General features: G+C 36.6%; 1 protein-coding gene across 1 annotated transcript in view; it reads right to left on the bottom strand.

Annotated features, from left to right (window-relative positions):
- PKN2 (protein kinase N2) overlaps positions 1–20,473 on the bottom strand; it is a 161,015-nt gene that overhangs the window by 45,473 nt on the left and 95,069 nt on the right. Inside the window, exons 4-8 of the mRNA XM_007978053.3 lie at positions 16,742–16,859; positions 15,949–16,094; positions 15,640–15,853; positions 2,127–2,312; positions 709–818 (exon numbers count right to left, since the gene is read on the bottom strand). Of these exons, the coding sequence (XP_007976244.1) occupies positions 709–818; positions 2,127–2,312; positions 15,640–15,853; positions 15,949–16,094; positions 16,742–16,859 (774 nt within the window). The remainder of the gene's footprint in view (positions 1–708; positions 819–2,126; positions 2,313–15,639; positions 15,854–15,948; positions 16,095–16,741; positions 16,860–20,473) is intronic.

A 20,473-nucleotide genomic window follows, 5' to 3' on the forward strand; every position in this document is an offset into this window, starting at 1 on the left:
CAAAACATTTTCACAGCATACATCGTTAAGCATTGTAAATCTGCTTTCATTAACATAATTAATTTTTAGAATAACATATACCATCAACCTAAATACCAAATAATAAAAAAGTTTAGTATCTTTTACTTAGTTTTTAGATAAAATTACGATTACGTAATTTTCCTCTCACAACCCAATGAATGGATTTGAATCTAAAGTTATCACTATGGATTTAAATCTACTGTGGACCAAGTTAACCTCTGTTGGGTTCTATGGCCACAGACTGAATTCTAGTTATTCAAATTATTCTTGAAAGACACTGAAACACATAGAAGGCTGGGTGACCAAGCCTAATAGCTCATTTCAAATATAGCTTGAGTAAGATATCCTACACATGGTGAGCCAGAAGAATTGCCTTAGTTGTTAGACAGCGCATTATTAAGATCACCTATATGCTTCAATATTACACCTTACTGATCTTTCAGGTTGCTATGAATGAAACATTTTCAAATTACTACACAAATGAAAGATCCTATAGCTATCTGATATTCATCTCTATATTAAGGTAGACTTTATAACTCATTGAATAAGAAATATAAAAAATAACTTAAGTTCTATTTTTATTCTTGTTAAGAATACACCTTGTTGAAACCTTCTAAAAAATATAACTCACATTTAAAATGAATTATAATGTAATTAAAATTCAAGTAAAAATGTTAGTCCTCTTACCCTGTCTAGTTCCAGTGTAAACTTCTGGTCCCATGACTGATTGGAAATGGGCTTCCAGCTAGTTTGGCCAACCACAGTATTATCAAGCTTCAAAACAGCACAGACATCATCTGTAATTAAAATTTACAAACTAGCTTAAAAACTTTAAGCCTTTATAAAAAATAGAAGTACTGCTGTTTAATTAGCAATAAAAGTCTTAAGACCCTTTGAAAATAAAGTTTTTCATAATCAATATTAAAACTTTTGAATCTAAATGGCTAGTTTTATATATACATACACTCCTACTAGACACTCCCAAATTGTTTGTGTTTGACAAAAACACAAATAGTGACTGCTATCTCTTTTGTTTACATTGGCATGTGACTGAAAGAACAAATAAATAGTTGTTTGCCACACTGTGTGTGTGTGAATATCAATCAGTTTTTCTTTCTCTGATATTTACAGAGCTTGTTGCCTTAAACAATTCTTTATTTTCACATTTTTCTTAAAGCCTCTCTCTATACACAGGAAAGCACAGGCAAATTCACTTTTGTATTCTACAGTAGGTTGAACTGTCACATGCTTTTCCCCTGTTATATATCTATATGTAGTTTATGCTTATACTTCAGAATTTCTCCCCAGTGCTTTCCAACCCTCTTGCATTTTACTCTCCTCGAACAACACCCCTACCATCCCCCATCTCAGTGGACTACCAGGCTATTATCTCAGTAAACACATCTGGATCAGCAGTTAGATTACCAAAATTTCAATGTTACTATTAAAATGTCAGTAAACCATTAAAAAAATAAAGGCTGGAGATGGTGGCTCACACCTACAATCCCAGCACTTTGGGAGGCTGAGGTGGAAGGAAAGTTAGAGCCCCTGAGTTCGAGACCAGCCTGGGCAACATAGTTAGACCCTGTCTCTAAAAAAAAAAAAAGCCAGGCATGGTGGCACGTGTCTATAGTCCCAGCTACTTAGGATGCTGAGGTAGGAGGATCACTTAAGCCCAGGAGGTTCAGGCTGCAGTGAGACATGATTTTACCACTGTACCTAGCCTGGGCAACAGCAAAACGCTGTCTCAAAAAATAAAGAAAAATAAAGGAATCAAGATATGATTCTACAAGAAGGACCAGTCTCATAGTTTCTGTATACCTTCAGTTTGGCATAAGAGTGATGCTCAATAGTTTATTCTTCCAAAAGAACTAATGTTATTTGTCATTCAGTTTTCTAATGTATTTTTAACAAAATAGAATTTGTTGCCTTTTTGTTTCCTGTCATCAAAGCTTTTAATATTTTAAAATTAAATTATAAAAACCATAATTTTAAAGTGTTTTGTCCAACTTGAACACTTCATATTCTTCTCTATTCCCATTCAGAAATCCCTTCTATAAGCACTTTAGTTTGTTATATGATTTTTAAAAATCTGGTTACTGAACTGGACAAGTCATCGGTTTTTAGAAGATTTCGACTACTTCCGCTTTTACTTTTACTCGTTCTGCTCATGAAAGATGATCTGGTTTCACTTGGACTCCAACCAGGCAGTGCAACTGATGTTGCTTTTGACCGTCCAGGGACATTCTCTAGGATATCTTGGCAGCCCATAAGACGAACTTCCAAAGTACCTGTTAGCATACATAAATATCAAATAAGAACATCAATCCTTAATCCATGGAATCCTTAATCTAAATCTGTTACCTATTCAAAAAAAGAAAAAAAAAAATCTGGTAGCAAAAACTCTTCTCCCAGAGGATTTGTGAGGTAGTTATCATCTTTCCTATTTAATCAGAGAAACCATTACAAATTCCTTAGACAATCAGAAGAAATTTTATAGAAAAGAACAGCACCTCCTGGCTGTGCACAGTAGCTCTCTTGCCTATAATCCTAGCACTTCGGGAGGCCGAAGTGGGTGGACTGCCTGAATTTAGCAGTTTGAGACCAGCCTGGGCAACATGGTAAGACTCTGTCTCTACTAAAAATACAAAAAATAGCTGGATGCGGCAGTGTGCGCCTGTAGTCCCAGCTACCCGGAAGGCTGAGGCACGAGAATTGCTTGAACACAGGAGGCAGAGGTTGCAGTGAGCCGAGACTGCACCACTGTATTCCACCAAGACTCTCCCTCCCAAAAAAAAAAAAAAAAAAAAAAAAGGAACAGCATCTCCCAAAAGCTGTCTGTCTGTAGGGCATAAAACAAAACAAGTTACATAAACTATGTTGGTAGAGGTATGGGAGGAGAAACATAAAGCTAAATAATATGCCATTAAAATGGTACATGAAAATTGGAAATAAGGAAGTCTCACTATGTGAAAAGGAACTACGTTTAATAGTTACGTAGTTAACACAGAAAAGAACTTTACAAGGTTTTTGTATAACTAAATAAATTTGTGTTCTATTTGATGTAAAATGACATTATCTTTCCATTCTGTTAGTTTAATTAGCCAAAAAATTATGGGTTGTAATTAAGCATAAAATAACTTCAATTTATTAGGCAAAAAAATACTAAAGATGTTCAAAATGAAAACAAAGAACTATGAGTTAGGTCCTCTGGATAAATGGCTTTGTCATTATTTGGGCTAGGAACAATATACTAGAATTTAAATAATGCTTCAGTATTAACATTTTAGATACTGTACACTAAATAACATTTTAGGAGGAGTATTTCTGGTAAAAGTTGTCCCATTAATTTAAATAACTACTTAATTTTACTTAAAGTTTTAAATTGTTTTTAATAATACTTAAGTACTTACATATTTCTGTCCAGGTAAGTAACAAAGCTTCCCAATCCAAAATACCAAAAAAAAAAAAATTCACATAAAATATATGATAAAAAGGGTTAAAGACACTGGACATCAGGCAATGAAGAATAGTGATCCCCGAGAGACGGGAAACAAATGAGATAAGCCCTAAGATTGCTCCAGCTTACTGTCTTAAGAGTTTCTAGGACACAGCGCAGGGAGGGGGGAAACTCAGGGGAGCCAAGTTGAAGAAACAGAAATGAGAGTACAAGGAAACCAAAGCAGCTAGAGTTCACAAGGCAGAATAAAGGAGAGAGCTGTTCATAGAAAGAACTCCTGAGATGGTCAGAGGGTTTTCAAGTATTCATCAAAGTACTAATCGGCGCGGCGGCTCACGAGGTCAGGAGATCGAGACCATCCTGGCTAACATGGTGAAATCCCGTCTCTACTAAAAATACAAAAAATTAGCCGGGCGTGGTGGTGCGCGCCTGTAGTCCCAGCTACTCGGAGGCTGAGGCAGGAGAATGGCGTGAACCCGGGAGGCGGAGCTTGCAGTGAACTGAGATTGCCCCACTGCACTCCAGCCTGGGCGACAGAGCGAGACTCCGTCTAAAAAAAAAAAAAGAAAGTACTAATCAGCACCTGCCTATGAAGAAAATATCTGGGGCAGGGTAAAGAACCAACTGAAAAAGTTAGAAAGAACAATACTCAGGGCATAAAGGCAGGAATAGTGTTTGCCACCACCAACCAGGCTTGAAAATCTCAACTCATGAGGTACTGAAGAAAATATCCAAAAGAGTCTTGCCCCAGCAGTAGAGAATAATTACCCCTAAACTAAATGATTTCACATAACAAATCTTCAAAGCAGTACCCAAAAGGGCCATATTGTTTCCAAGTAACTGTGTCCTAGTACAAAGCTCAAGAATATTTATAGAAATACAAAAATATTCAGCATCCAACAAGGGAAAATTCACAGTGTTTGCCATCTACTCAAAGATTACCAGCTGTATTTGTTTTCTATGGTTGCATTACAAATTATTACAAGCTTAGTGGCTTAACTGACATAAATGTTAGGGTTAGAAGGCAAGGACATCAAAACAGTCAATCTACTGAAAATGTGGCACGGACACATGGAAGAAATGAAAAAGACCTAAACCAAATTTCTAGTGATTAAAAAACGGCAATATCTGAGATTAAAAAAAAAAAAAATACACTGGATGGGACTGCAGGCAGATTAAACATTGCAAAAGAAAGATTATTGTTCTTGAAGACATAGTAAAGAAATGATCAAAAATAGAAGACACTAAGGAAAGACTTGGGAATAAAAAAAGAACAGAGCATATATTAACTGTGAGTTTAATTTCAAGTGGCCATATATGTGTAATTGAAATTTCTCACGAATAGAGAGCAGAAAGAATTGGAGACACAAACTGTATTAGAAAAAAAAAAAAAAAAAAAAAAAAAGGCCATGAATTCTCCACATTTGATGAAAACTATAAACCCAAGAAGTATACAAGAAGTTCAATGAACACTAAACAAAAGAAACAGAAGCAAGCCATACTAAAGCACACCATAATCCAATTTCTCCAAACCAGTCGTGAACAAAAAAACACCAAAAGTAGCCAGAAAAAATCATGTTACATAGAGAGGAACAAAGATTAAGATGGCAGGAGATCTCTTATGCAAAACAATGAAAGCAAGACCACACACTTACCATATGTATAGTTTTTGTATGTCAATTATTCCGCAATAAAACTGCCCTATAAACTGGATACTGATGATGGTGAAAAAGGCATATACATTTACTAAAAAAAATACTTTGTATATTTAAAATGAGTGAATTCTACGGTATGTAATCTCAATAAGGCTATTAACATTGGGAGGTGGAGTGTCAATAATGTTTTGTTAGACTGTGGAAATCTTATCTTACTGTATAGTATTAACACATTAAGTAGAATATCATTTTGAGTTCAAAAAATTTGTTGTGTTTCTTGTTTTGTTGTTGTTAAACTGGCAAATTTAGCTAATTTCTACTGCAAATGCTCAGCTGTAAAATGCATCCTGGGGAAACTGAAAACATCTGGCTACTACTTCAAACTATGGTAGCTTATTAAATATTTTAGTAATTTCAATATATCAGAACATGACAATGCTCAACACCTGCTTTCATTTAGGAAAAAAAATCTAGAGGGAGTTCTTTATTAAACATCTAGGAGTTTCTTTATGAGGTGACACAATTGCATATAAACACATTAGAAATAGTTTAAAACTACATTCATAAAGCACAATATGAAATTTTCAAAACAAGCAAATCCAAGAAGTAAATGTTGGTATTCAGAAGTAATAACTATGAATTGCATTAGAACAAGTAAATGCTTTAACATTTTCCTTTCAGCTTTCTGGAAAACTATTTTATACCTATTTCACTAATTTGGTATTTCATCGTGGTATGATTAGGCAACTTTTTTTAATTCTGTAGAAATATCCTCTTATAAAAACTAGTAAATTTCTCAAAACGTGAAGCCAAAAAAAAAAAAAAAAAAAAAAAAAAATCAACTTTACCTTATTTGAAGTAGCAACAAATTTTCTAATTTCAGTAGTATAACCATGCAACCACAAAAGAAACCGGAGTATGAGATGAACCACAAATAATAGCATGCAGTGAAAACTTCAGAACAGCAAATGCTCTTACTATTCATCCATGTTCATCTTTTGTCATGTGGAGTCTTCTATTAATGTCAGTACTATTTCTCTCCCTAGTTACTTAAAATTTAGTTTATGGTCCCGTAGAAAAAAAAATTCCCCTAAAGAATTTTTTTTTAAATGTCTTAAGAATTGTAAGATACTTCTTTTTTGGTTGGTGACTTATATAACTTTGAGTAAAGTTTAGTAATGGAATGACGAACGGGGAAGAAGGAACTGAAAAGAGGGAACAGGAGACTAGAAAAGGAAAACAATTCCAGTCAGCTCCAGTTGAGTTTCTAAAATGTGACTTTATTACTTTTCTAGAAATACGGTTAATTTCCAAATATTTGACAACCATATTTTAATCAATGCATCATTCAGAAGTGCTTGAGTATCAACAATGTGTTCAGCATTGAGCCAAAAGGTGGTGAAACTTAGTAGACAATAAGTACAGTCCTTGCCTGAAGTATAGTCCCTGCCTAATTGTCAGATACTATTTATCAAGTACTTGTTGAATGTATCAAATATCCCGTGCTGGAGGCGAGGATATTATGTAGGTAGACGACAAGGTCTTTGTTCTTTACAGGTCTATATTCCAGTTTTGATTTAAAAATACATATAAGAAGATGAATACTAAGGTAAAGACATTTAAGCAGTGTAGAGGAGGCACCGGGCACAAACCAGTTTGTGACAGAAGATTCATGGTAGGAGTTACAGAGATATGACTGGAAAGATAAATAGGTATCAAATATGAAAGAATTAGATCAGAGGTTCCCAAGCTTTCTCAGTTCATGGTGCCCTAATGTTTTAAACTATTTTTTAATTGTGTCCCAAGGCCAAAAGATATATCTAATAGTTCTGCTTATTAAACAGTTAGGTCCAAACATAGGATATGATTGCTTTCCTAACAAATTAATAGCTATTTGAAAAAAAAATACATATAACTAAAAGAAAAAGCATTTTCATTCTTAAGCAAGATTACTTCCTTTTGGAAACTGTATAACTTCTAAAGCTTTGGAATCAGTTTGGAAACTACCACATTGATTTCCTATTTCACACTGATTTCGCACAGCACTTTAAAAAAACCAAAATCACAGCAATTGAGGAAAACCCAGCTTCATAAATACAAGACACCACTGAAAGGAATGTAGCTCCACCTAATGCTGAAACTGTAACTACCTTGAGCTAGTAGTCTGAATGGTGACTATAGGAAGCGCAGTTAATGCTGTGCTTCCCTCAAAAACTTAAAATATCCTGATGTGGCCCTGTGAATTCACTTTGGTATCCCAGGTTGCCTCAGATTTAAGCACTCAATTTGTGAACTGCACCTTTAGACTGATCCTAATTAGTGGCAACAGCGAAGTTTAACTGTAAATTTGTCCTTCGTGTTTTGATGTATAAGTTTGACACAGAGTAAAACTGAATAATGATACTCTTAACAACCAGAATGTGATAGTATGCTATGCAATATTGAAGAACACTTTCATAACTTCAAAATTTTTAAGGTTTGTTGACATTAATATTCATAAGAAAATTAAAGGATTCTGGAAAGTCATGTAACAAAAATATGTCATATTCACATGGCTCATAAAAAAGAAGCCTTTGTGGGTGATGTCAGAGAAAATGATGGAGTAAGAAAGTCCTCATGTGGTACAGATCAGATCACATAGCATCTACTATTTAAGATGGACATAATTGCAGAATAAAGTATATTCCTTTAATACATCTGGCCTTGTGAAATTGTTTTTTAAAAAGATATATGTAATGAATCCTAAAAAAAAAAGTACAAAGACAGTCTCTTTACAGAAATAGAAAAAGAAACTGACAGAAACTTTCAGAATTGAGTTTATCAGAACTCTGGAAAACATTCAAAGGTTTACCACAAATAAGCAAATGTTTAATCAAAATCCAAAAAGCAAGGCACACTCCGGAGAGCTCTGTGGAGTTTTCACTTACCTTTGCCTCATCCCTCTCTTAACTCCCAACAGCTTGGGGGCAGTATTGAAGATGGCAGCCTGCTGTAAGGAGGGAGCAGAGATCTTTTTCTAAAATAATTGTGGTCACCTGCTTTGACCTGTCTGAGGGCTCCTTAAAATACTAACACCAACAGCTTGCCATTATTTCACATAACAAGAAAATCTTTGGCTGGGCACAGTGGCTCACGCCTGTAATCCCAGCACTTCGGGAGGCCGAGGTGGGTGGATCACAAGGTCAGGAGATCGAGACCATCCTGGCTAACACAGTGAAACCCCATCTCTACTAAAAATACAAAAAATTAGCCAGGCATGGTGGTGGGCACTTGTAGTCCCAGCTACTCTGGAGGCTGAGGTAGGAGAATGGCGTGAACCCGGGAGGTGGAGCTTGCAGTGAGCCAAGATCGTGCCACTGCACTCCAGCCTGGACAGCAGAGCGAGACTCCGTCTCAAAAAAAAAAGAAAGAAAATCTTTGAAGGCAGAGAAACAGCTAAGTGGAGGGCATCTGTCAAAAACAGTGGAAGGCAAATGAAACAGTCTCTGCAAACTAAGGAAAAAAGATCAGTTGGGGTAATCAATAGAAAAGTCAAAGAACCTGGGAGCAACAGCTAGGAGAGGAAATGCTTTGGAGAATAAAAGACTTTGCAATGCTTGTACATATTATTGGGAAACTAGAAGGCTACGTGCAAGCAAGAGGCATCCTCGGAAGAGATCTGAGAACACCCTAAGCTCTCACCTATGACTGACTCTCAAGCTCTGCACAAAGCAAATGCAGAGTTGTACAGTGTCTGAGTGAGTGCTCAAGCACAGGGCCCAGCTGCAAAGACTGGGCAATCTTTTCTTCTTCAGGAATTAAAGGAAATGTCTGTTGAAACACCCGATGACCACTACACAGTAAGCCAAAAAGTATCTGAGACAGGTCTCAATTTAGAAGTTTATTTTGCCAAGATTAAGGACATACATGACATAGTCTCAGTAGGTCCTGACAACACGTGCCCAAGGTGGTCGGGTTACAGCTTGGTTTTATATATTTTAGGGAAACATAAGGCATCTATCAATACATGTAAAATGTACATTAGTTGGGTCCAGAAAAGAGGGACAACTCAAAGTGGAGATTTTCAGGTCACAGGTGGACTCAAAGATTTTCTGACTGGCAATTGATAGAAAGACTTTATCTAAAGACCTGGAATCAATACAAGGGAGTATTGCAAGAGTGTCATTAAGATAAGGGGTTGTGGAGACCCAGGTTCTCATTTTGTAGATGAAACCTCCAGACAGCAGGCTGCAGAAAGAAGAGACTGTAAATGTTTCTTATCTACTGAAAAAGTCTGTTCTGTCAGTCTTAAGGTCTCTGTTTTGATGTTACTGCTGGTCTGCTATGCCCGAATTCCAAAGGGAGGAAGGCATAATGAAGCATGTCTAACCACCCATTCCCAGCATGACCTGAACTAATGTTTCAGGTTTACTTTAGAATGCCTTTGGCTGAGAGGAGGGGTCCATGCATTCGGTAGGGTGGCTTAGAATTTTATTTTGGTTTACAATATATTAATGAAATAGACACCTCAGGGATAATACATGAGAAAGAAGACAGTCTCTACAAAATAGATTATAAAAGTTGCTAAGCAAACAACTACATTCAACATATAGCAGAAAAACGAAATCTTTGGGAGTAGAATCTGATTTATGAGTAAGTATACTAGGGAAAGGAAGTACTTGAATTATGAAGCAAGCACAGTAACAGAATATGGTCAGTTCACAGAAAAAAGAAATGAACAGAAACTGTCCCTGGGGAAGCCAAGATGTTGGACTTACTAAATTAAGTTGCTCAAAAATCTAAAAGAAACCACGAACAAATATCTAGGGGAAACAAGAAAAGTGATGTGTCAACAAGTAAGAGAACATCAATACAGAAAAAAAAAATTATAAAAAAGAACCAAACGGAAATTCTGGAATTGAAAAGTATAATAACAAAAATGAAAAAAATTTACTAGAGAGGTTCGATACAAGATTTGAGCAGGCAGAAGAAAAAGTGAGCCAACTTGAAGGCAGATCAATTGAACTTGTCTAGTCTTAAGAGCATAAAGAAAAAATAATGAAGAAATCAGAGTCTAAGAGAAATACCATAAAGCACACCAATGTAGGCAAAAATCAAAATCTCAGAAGGAGAAGAAAGAACATTTGAAGAAATTATTGGAAACTTCCCAAATCTGAAGACAGACATGAACCCACTCATCAAGCTCAAAGAATCTAAGCAGAACTCAAAAACATCCTAAGACACATTATAATTAAACTGTGAAAAAACAAAGAAAATCTTGAAAGCAACAAGACAAAAATAACTCATCACTTACAAGGTATCCTCAGTAACATTAACGGTTGATTTCTCATTACAAAGCATAAAGGCCTGGAGGGAGCAGGAGGACTTTTTTTGTTTGAGAGGAGTCTCACTCTGTCACCCAGGCTGGAATGCAGTGGCACAACCCAGCTCACTGCAACCTCTGCCTCCCGGGTTCAAACGATTCTTCTCCCTCAGCCTTCTGTGTAGCTGGGATTACAGGCATACGCCATCATGCCTAGCTAATTTTTGCATTCTTACTATAGATGGGGTTTCACCACGCTGGCTGGTCTAGTCTCAAACTCCTGACCTAAAGTGATCCACCGGTCTCGGCCTCCCAAAGTGCTGGGATTATAGGTATGAGCCACTGTGCCCAGTTGGACATTTTTTTAAGTGCTGGAAAAAACCAAAATTGCCAGCCAAGAATTCTATATATATAGCAAACTATCATTCAAAAAAGAAAAAAAATAAAAAGGTTCCTAGATAACAAAAGCTAAGGGAGGTAGACACTAGGAGACCCGCCCATAAGAAATGCTAAAAAAGCCTTTTAGACTGAAATGAAGGATGTGGGATGAGAAGGGGGGGCGGTCAGGAAGGGGAGGGAGGGAAGGGAGGCAGGGAGGGAAGAGAAGCAGGAGGGAGGGAGGGAGAGGAGGAAGGGAAAGAGAAAGGAAGAAAGGAAGACAAATGCAGGTAAAATTAACTACCTAAGTAAATATAGAAGCCAGTATTTTTTTTTTTTTTTTTTGAGATGGAGTCTTGCTCTGCCACGCAGGCTGGAGTGCAGTGGCACGATTTTGACTTACTGCAAGCTCCGTCTCCCGGGTTCATGCCATTCTCCTGCCTCAGCCTCCGGAGTAGCTAGGACTACAGGCGCCCGCCACCACGCCTGGCTAATTTTTTTTTTTTTGTATTTTTAGTAGAGACGGGGTTTCAACGTGTTAGCCAGGATGGTCTCGATCTCCTGACCTCATGATCCGCCCGCCTCGGCCTCCCAAAGTGCTGGGATTACAGACGTGAGCCACCGCGCCCGGCCAGAAGCCAGTATTTCTATATTTTAAGTAACTCTTCTTTTGTTTCCTTTATGATTTAAAAGACTAATGCATAAAACAATATTTATAGCCTATGTTAATGGGTATATGGTGCATAAAGACAGTTTGTGACAATATAACAAGAGCACAGTGAAGGAGTTTTGTAGGCTACTAAAGATAAGATTATAATAAATTTAGGACATTAGTTACAATCACTGGGGTAATCACTAAGAAAATAATAAACCTGCACACAGATGTTTATAACAGCTTTATACATAACTGCCAAAACCTAGAAGCAACCAAGAAGTCCTTCAGTAAATGAATGAATAAATAAATTATGGTACATACACACAATAGAGTATTTTTAAGCACAAAACCAAAATGAGCTATCAAACCATGGAAAGACATGGAGGAAACTTAAATGTGTATTACTAAGTGAAAGAAACCAATGTGAAAAGGCTACATATTGTAAGATTCCAACTATACGACCATTCTGGAAAGGGCAAAAACTACAGAGGCAGTAAGGTGAGTGGTTGTGAGGAGTTCAAGATTTAGTGAAAGACCAGGCATAGTAGCTCATGCCTGTAATCCCAGCACTTTGGGAGGCCAAGGCGGACAGATCACTTGAGCCCAGGAGTTGAAGACCAGGCTGGGCAACATAGAGAAACCCCGTCTCTACAAAAAAAATAAACTGAGTATGGTGGTGTGCACCTGTACTCCCAGCTACTAGGGAGGCTGAGGTAGGAGAAAAAATATATATATATTTATCTCAGAAAAGGGAGCAAGAAGAGAATAAGAAAAGTAGAGTAGAAGCTGGGCATAGTGGCTCACGCCTGTAATCCCAACACTTTGGGAGTCTGAGGTGGGAAAATTGCTTGAGGTTGGGAGTTTGAGACTAGCCTGAGCAATACGGTGAGACCCCACTCCTAGCAAAAAATTAAAAATTAGCTAGGTGTGGTGGCACGTTCCTGTACTCCTAGCTACTCAGGAGGTTGAGGCAGGAGGATTGCTTGAGCCCAGATGTTTGAGGTTACAGTGAGCTATGATCACACCACTGTACTCCAGCCTTGGCAACAGACAGAGATCCTGTCTCGAAAATAAATAAATAAAAATGGAGTAGAAAAATTCAATTAAAACCAAAAGAAGGCCGGGCACGGTGGCTCAAGCCTGTAATCCCAGCACTTTGGGAGGCCGAGACAGGCGGATCACGAGGTCAGGAGATCGAGACCATCCTGGCTAACCCGGTGAAACCCCGTCTCTACTAAAAAATACAAAAAACTAGCTGGGCGAGGTGGCGGGCGCCTGTGGTCCCAGCTACTTGGGAGGCTGAGGCAGGAGAATGGCGTAAATCCGGGAGGTGGAGCTTGCAGTGAGCTGAGATCCGGCCACTGCACTCCAGCCTGGGCGACAGAGAGAGACTCCGTCTCAAAAAAAAAAAAAAAAAAAAAAAAAAAACAAAAGAAGGTAGTACTAGAACTCAGAGAAAAAAAGATAAACACTTGCAAAAAAAAACAAAAACAAAAACAAAAAAACAAAAAAACCTGCAAAATGCCAGAAGCCCTTTTGTTGTATAATAATTTGGCTGGTTTTTGTCCCTGGTTTCTAGAAGACAGCCTCTAAGTCTAAACCTCTGGACTGTCCCCCAGTGATAGGAGTGCCTTTGTTATTCATAGTGGATACCTCAGACCACACCTGATAAGGTGACTCATGGTTGGCCTCTAGACAGTTTCAGGATGGGGGGCTGGCCATGCCAGAAAGAATGATCATATCTTTAGGAGGTGGAGGCTTTGAGCCACACATCAATCAGTCTGACCTCCTGACCTAGGGAGGGGCACAAGGCTGGAGACTGAATTCAACCATGTGGCCAATGATTCACTCAATCACACCTACGTAACAAAGCCCCAGTGAAAATCCTGCACACCCAATGCTCAAGTGAACTTCCTGATCAGTGACAGACACTGATGTGTTAGGAGGGTGATATATCCTAAGGACGCATAAGGTTTGTGTTTGAGATCCTCTAAGATCTTCCCCTTTATGTTTATTTTCTTTTCGCTGCAGTGAGCCATGAAGGTCCTAATTTGTATCCTTTATAATAAAAATGTAATCCTAAGTATAGTGCTTCCCTGAGTTCTATGGTTTGTTCCAGCAAATTACTGAGCTGAGATGTTAGTAGAAATTCTGGAATCTGTAGACAGTTGGTCAGGGGTGCATGTGGCCTTGGGAACTCTAAGTTTGCTGCTTGCTTATGAAGTGATGGCAGTTTTGTGGGGGACTGTGCTATAAACCTATTAAATTTAACCTACCCCTCAGTAGTTACCACCAGGATTATTACATCCTATTGGTAATTACTTTAAATGTTTCTCTCTCTTTCTTTCTTTCTTAGAGATGGAGTCTTGCTCGGTCACCCAGGCTGGAGTGCAGTGGTAGAATCACAACTCACTGTAGCCTCAAACTTCTGGGCTCATGCCATTCTCCTGCCTCTGCCTCCCAAGAAGCTGGAACTACAGGTGCATGCAACCTCACCTGGATAATTGTCTTAAACTATTAAATTAAATAGCAGACACTGGTCAGATGCGGTGGCTCACACCAGTAATCCCAGCACTTTGGGATGCCAAGGCAGGCAGATCACTTGAGGCCAGGAGTTTGAGACCAGTGTGGCCATCATGGTGAAATCCCATCTCTACTAAAAATACAAAAACTAGCCAGGTGCAGTAGCACATGCCTGTAATCCCATCTACTCGGGAGGCTGAGGCACAAGAATTGCTTGAACCTGGGAGTGGGAGGCTATAATGACAGAGTGAGACTGTCCCAATAAAAATGAATTAAAAAAAAAAAAAAAAAAAAAAAGCACAGACTGACAGAATGGATCTTATAAAACAGGACACAATAATATATAATCTAAAAGAGACTTATTTGAACCCAAAGACAAAACCAAAACAAAGTAGGGGTAGCTGTTCTAAAATCAGACAAAACAGACTTTAAATTAAATATTATTACAGGAGAGAAAGGACATTATAAAGGAGTTAAGGTAAAGGTAAAGGAGTCAATCCATCTAGAAGATATAAAAATTATAAACATACATGACCTAGCAACAGAGCCCACAAATATAGGAAACAAAAATTTACATAACTTAAGGGAGAAACAGAGACGGTTCTACAGAAACAGTTAGACATATTACCATACTTCCAATAATGGACCTATTAGAACATGATCAAAGAAGAATGAAAGAAAAATAACTATTGGTGAGGATCTGGAGATACTGAAACCCACTTTATACATTACTGTTAGAAGTATAAAATAATGTAAATGCTGTGAAGAACAGTTTGACAGCTCCTCAAAATCTTAGATATAGCTACCATATGACCTAGCAATTATACTCCTAGGAATATATCCCTAAATTGAAAACAGATGTTCAAGCAAAAACCTGCACATAAATGTTCATAGCAACACTACTCACAACAGTCAAAAGGTAGAAAGAACCCATATGCTCTGACAAACAGGTCAATCAAATATGGTATATAGGTTGAGTATTCCTTATCTGAAATGCTTGGGACCAGGAATATCTCAGATTTTGGAATGTTTATATTATATTATACTTACCGATTAAGCATCCCTAATCTGGAAATCTGAAATCCCAAATCCAAAATGCTCCAATGAGAATTTCCTTGGACATGACCTTTGAGCATCATGTTGGGTGCACAAAAAGTTTTGAATTTTGGAATATTCCCGCAAACGGAATACTATTCAGACATTAAAAGTGAGTGAAGTACTCATACATAACATGAATGCACCTTGAAAACAATATGCTAAGTAAAAGAAGCCAGGCAAAAAAGGTCACAAATTATATAATTTCTATCATATGAAATATCTAGAATAAACAAATCTGTAGAGACAGACAATTAGTAGTTGCTGGCAGCTGGGAGGAAGGGGGAATGAGGAGTGACTGCTTAACGGGTATGCGTTTCCTTTTGGGGTGATGCAAATGTTTTGAAACTAGGTAGTGGTGATGGTCACACAATATTGTGAATATACTAAATGCTTCCAAATTGAATAAAATTAAAATGGTTAATACAACAAATTTTATTCTATGTGTATCTTATCACAATTGAAAAAAATCTATGCACAAGTTTTTCAATTATTAGAACCAGTTATAGACAAAAATACACACAAAAAACAACGGATATACACTACATACCTGTTAATGCTGCTGGTTTGGATAGTGTACTATATTGATTTTGTGTAGATATCATACTTTGACGTGGACTTAGTGTTGGTGATGCAACAAGTGACAGTTCTTCAATAATAATACTGCTTTTGGGATGATTCTTGGGGAGTTCATTTAATCTCTGCTCTAATGAATACTTTAAAAGGTCCAATTTCTGACTTGATTCATTAAATCTTGCTTGAGCCTTGCACAGAGAAAAGACAATTGTTGTCACTCAAATAATCACGTACTTTGAATAATGTATTTATTAAATCAAATAAAAATTTTATTAAGAATTACTTCTGAAAGTGCTTTTCTGTCTGTTACTTTTCCTGAGCCAAGTAATTTCATTACATTCTTTGCACCTTCTGCTACTGCAAACTCTATCCTAAAATGATGCCTTAATTCTTCCATCCGAAGTTCAAGAGGACTTATCACAGGTTTTGCTAGAAGGGAAAAAAGAAATTTTAATTGCACCATTTATTTGACTTTCCAATTTGCAGTGATTAAAATCATGAAAAGAAATGAATTCCCGTGACATTACAGTAATTTAGTCCTTACATCAATAAACACTGAAATAAAAGTATTTGATATGATACTGAAATTCAGTCTTTCATTTTTGTCATTATACATCAAAATTATAAATCTGAAAAAAAGATTTTAGAGGTGAAAGATATCCAAATATTGTAACACTGGGAGACTGAAAATTTCTACTCCTACTCTTAGCAACTAGCTGTAAAGATTTCTTCTGGAATTAAAAATAAATAAATAAAACAAAACAAAAAAAACAAAAGAAAACAAAATCATACTCTTAAACAGGTAACAGATTGTTTTAAAGATACAGACTGACTGTAAGTATTTGATAATCTATTTAAATGAAGAGATATATTCTAGATCAATATCTTCTTGAAATATAAGGGCCAAATATCTAAAAGCATCTATCCAAGTGAAGAGTCTAAAACTCAAGATTAAAAAAAAAAAGATAGTAATAATAATGCTTCCTCCCCCTTAACTTTGAACCACTGCCCTGTTCCTACATAAGATTATTTAGCACCAGTATGCTCATAAGAAGGAGGACAATTTATTCCATCACCATTATCAAAAGCCAATTCATTAGTCTGGACTGCCTGAAGAATCTGCATTCGTATGACTTCTATTTTTGTCTTGCTATCCTGGAGCAGTTGCTGAGCTGTACCATGGAGTTTCCGATCCTATTAAAAAAAAAAGTTTGAAAAATTAAGCAAATAAAGGGGAAAATGAAACATTTTCATAACTCTAAACAGATCAAGTGATGTATCAGCAAGTGAAAAACAGTTAAAAGAATGCTGTTAGCGCTATAATATATCTTACTGATACATTTACAAAAAAAGAGCCATCAAACTTACAGTGTGATAATTGTGAAAAACAACTCCATTAGTTAAGACAGTTTGGGAGAGAAGTAAATCTTATTATGGCTGTGTTTTTAAAATTTATTTTTTATTGCATATACTTGCAGTGTACATGATGTTTTGGTATGCATACACACAGTGAAATGATTATTACAGTCAAACAAATTTACTTCTACGGTTACCCCTTTTCATGTGTATATGTATTACGTGTATCTAAAATCTACTCTCTTAGCATATTTTCGGTATATAATATTAACTGTAGTTCATGCTATATATTAGATCTCTGGACTTATTCATCCTACCTAACTCTAAATATGTACCTTTTGACCTACTTCTCCCCATTTCTTCTTCCTCCCTATTGCTGGTAACTGTATTCTACTGTGTTTCTATTTATTCAGCTCTTTTTTTTGGATTCCACAGGGAAGTGAGATCATGCAGTATTTTTCTTCCTGTGTCTGGCTTATTTCACTTTGCATAATGTCCTCTGGGCTCACCCATGTTGTCATATATGGCAGTATTCCCTTTTTCAAGGCTGAACAATATTTCATTATGTATATACATATATATATACACACACAGCACAATACATTTATCTGCTAACAGATACTGTAGGTTTGAATCTTGTTACTATTTTTTAGAAAATCAAAATCCAAATTCACATTTGTAATTTTCTTATTTTTGCTATACACAAAAAATAAAGAATTTTTCTTTACTATGATCAATAACTCTAAGATTCAGAAACATAGTATGAAATGAATGCCTCCATGATTAAACCTAAAATAAAAACCTAATCAGATAGCATTTGTGTTCCAATTAATTATGCTAAGAGAGGTAGAAAACAGCATTTGTCAACCCTGGTGACAATGAGAAAGGTCCCTAGAAAGACTTTAATGTCAAAAAATGAGACCTTCTTAATAAAGCTGGAGAATAGACTTCTGTCATCTCTTAAGATTTCAAAAAAAGCTCTGAATTAAGTGAAATAATGTTAATGCCTGATACGATTTGGTGTTTGTCCCTACAAATCTCATTTTGAAATGTAAGTCCTCAGTGTCTGAATCGAGGCCTACTGGGAGGTATTTGGGTCACAGGGACAGATCCCTCATGAATTGCTTGGTGCCACCCTCACAGTATGAGTACGTTCTCATTCTATGAGTTCATGTTGGTTGTTGAGCTCTTTGTTCAAAAGAGCCTGGTACTTCCTCCTCTCTCTCTTGCTCCCTCTCACCAGGTGACATGTTGGCTGCCCTGCATCTTCCATCATGACTGTAAGCTTCCTGAGGCCCTCAACAGAAGCACATGCCAGCACCATCCTTCTTGTACAGTCTGTAGTACCGTGAGCCAAAAATAAACCTTTTTCTTTACAAATTACTCAGTCTCAGATATTCCTTTACAGTAACACAAATGAACCAATGCAATAGCATACCATTGCTTAGTTCCAGTAACACTGAATGTGAGTGACAGAGGAATTGTATGCCAAATAATGACCTACTCAAAGATGTCAATGTCCTAAGCCTCAGAACCTTGTTAGTAAGTTACCTTACATGGCAAAGGAGATTTAAGGTAGCAAATGGAATTAATGTTGTTAATCATTTGACCTTAAAATACAGAGACTGTCCTTGATTATCCAGATAGGCCCAATGTAATCACAAGGGTCCTTAAATGTAGAAAAGGGAGGAAGAAAAGGTCAGAGTGATGTGATGTGAGAAAAACTGGACCTGCTATTGCTGGCTTAGAAGAAGCCAGGAGCCAAGAAGTGTGAGTAGCCTCCAGCCGCTGGAAAAAACAGGGAAACATTCTGCTGTACATCCTCCAGAAGGGAATGCAGTCCTGCCAACACCTTGATTTAAGCTCAGTAAGGTTCACTTCAGACAAAATAACTACAAAATTATAACATAATACATTCCTGTTGTTTTATACCACTAAATTAGTGATACTTTGTTACAGCAACTGTAGAAAACTAAGAAATTTTAAAAAGAAATATTAGAAGTTAATGCCACCTCCTGTTTTTAGAGTTGCATCAGTTGTTAAAGACTGGTATCCACATACACATACACACACAAATTGATTAAGCATCAAGTTAGAAAGTACTTACTCATAAGAAAGGACAAGCTTTGCATTTTATTTAAGCATCTCTATTTTTAATCACTAAGGCAATCAGTACTAATTTGGAAATAAAATAGCACACAATCAACCTGTATCCTCCCGGAGATTCATGTCTCTTAGAACCCAAGAGACACGCTTGATGACGGCAGTATTATTTCAATAAATCAAACACACACTATTTGACACTGAATAAAGAAGAAAAAGATTGGAGATAAGGGGAATAAAAGTGAGCTGAGATATACTCTGCTGAATACCAAACTCAGGTTAATATACCATGGAGGTAAATATGCAAAATATGCAAAAAACATTGCATATTTACGAAATTTATAAATTTTTCTTCTATTTCTTTCATATTCCCAAAGTCAGTCATTTAGAAAATAGCTTCTGGCCAGACTGCTGCATAATGACATTTAGGTCAACAATGGAATACATATACCTATGTTTAGATATATTTAGATATACAAGTACCTACCATTGTGTTACAATTGCCTACACTATTCAGTATAGTTACATGCTGTTACTACAGCCTAAGTGCAATAGGCTATACCATATAGTCTAGCACCTTCTAGAATTGTGTAAGTACACTCTATGATATCCACACAATGATGAAATCACCCACTGATGCTTTTTTCAGAATGTATCCCTGTTGTAATGCAATGCATGACTGAATTTATTTGAGATCAGACTAAAGTATTCCAAAGCTCATAATTTAATGGGACAACCGTATTTTGCAGTCAGACAGACTTGAGCCCAAATCTTATTATATATAAACTTGGACAAATTATCTATTTTCTGAAAGCCTTAGGTTTCTTGCATAAACTATGTAAATTGTGATACCATTCTCTTCAATATAAAACTTTTGTTAGCATTAAACTAAAATTATATTGCCTAGCACATAATTGGCATTAAAATGTTCTCTTTTAGGACAATAAAAATAATGATTAAGTGTCTTGAAGTTCTAATGTAAAAGTATAAATATTAAGTAAACCATATAATATTACCCTCTTCAATTAAGCTACTTCTTTTATTATTTTATTGTCATGCAAAATGACAGTAGTTCCATCATTTTACTTCTTTGGAAATACTCCTTTCTTCACTATTTCAATTCAACAAGCAAGAAACAGCACTTGTATTTTATTTTCAAAATCGGTGAATTTTCCCACAGAAATTTCTGGAGGATCTGCAGGATGTCAACATATGATGAAACTTTTAAAATGGACTTTGGATATTATCTATCACTTGAGGTCAGGAGTTCGAGACCGGTCTGGCCAACATGGCGAAACCCCATCTCTACTAGCCATACAAAAAATTAGCCAGGCATAGTGGTGTGTGCC

Source organism: Chlorocebus sabaeus, chromosome 20 (genome assembly GCF_047675955.1).
Source record: "Chlorocebus sabaeus isolate Y175 chromosome 20, mChlSab1.0.hap1, whole genome shotgun sequence".
Classification (NCBI taxonomy): domain Eukaryota; kingdom Metazoa; phylum Chordata; class Mammalia; order Primates; family Cercopithecidae; genus Chlorocebus; species Chlorocebus sabaeus.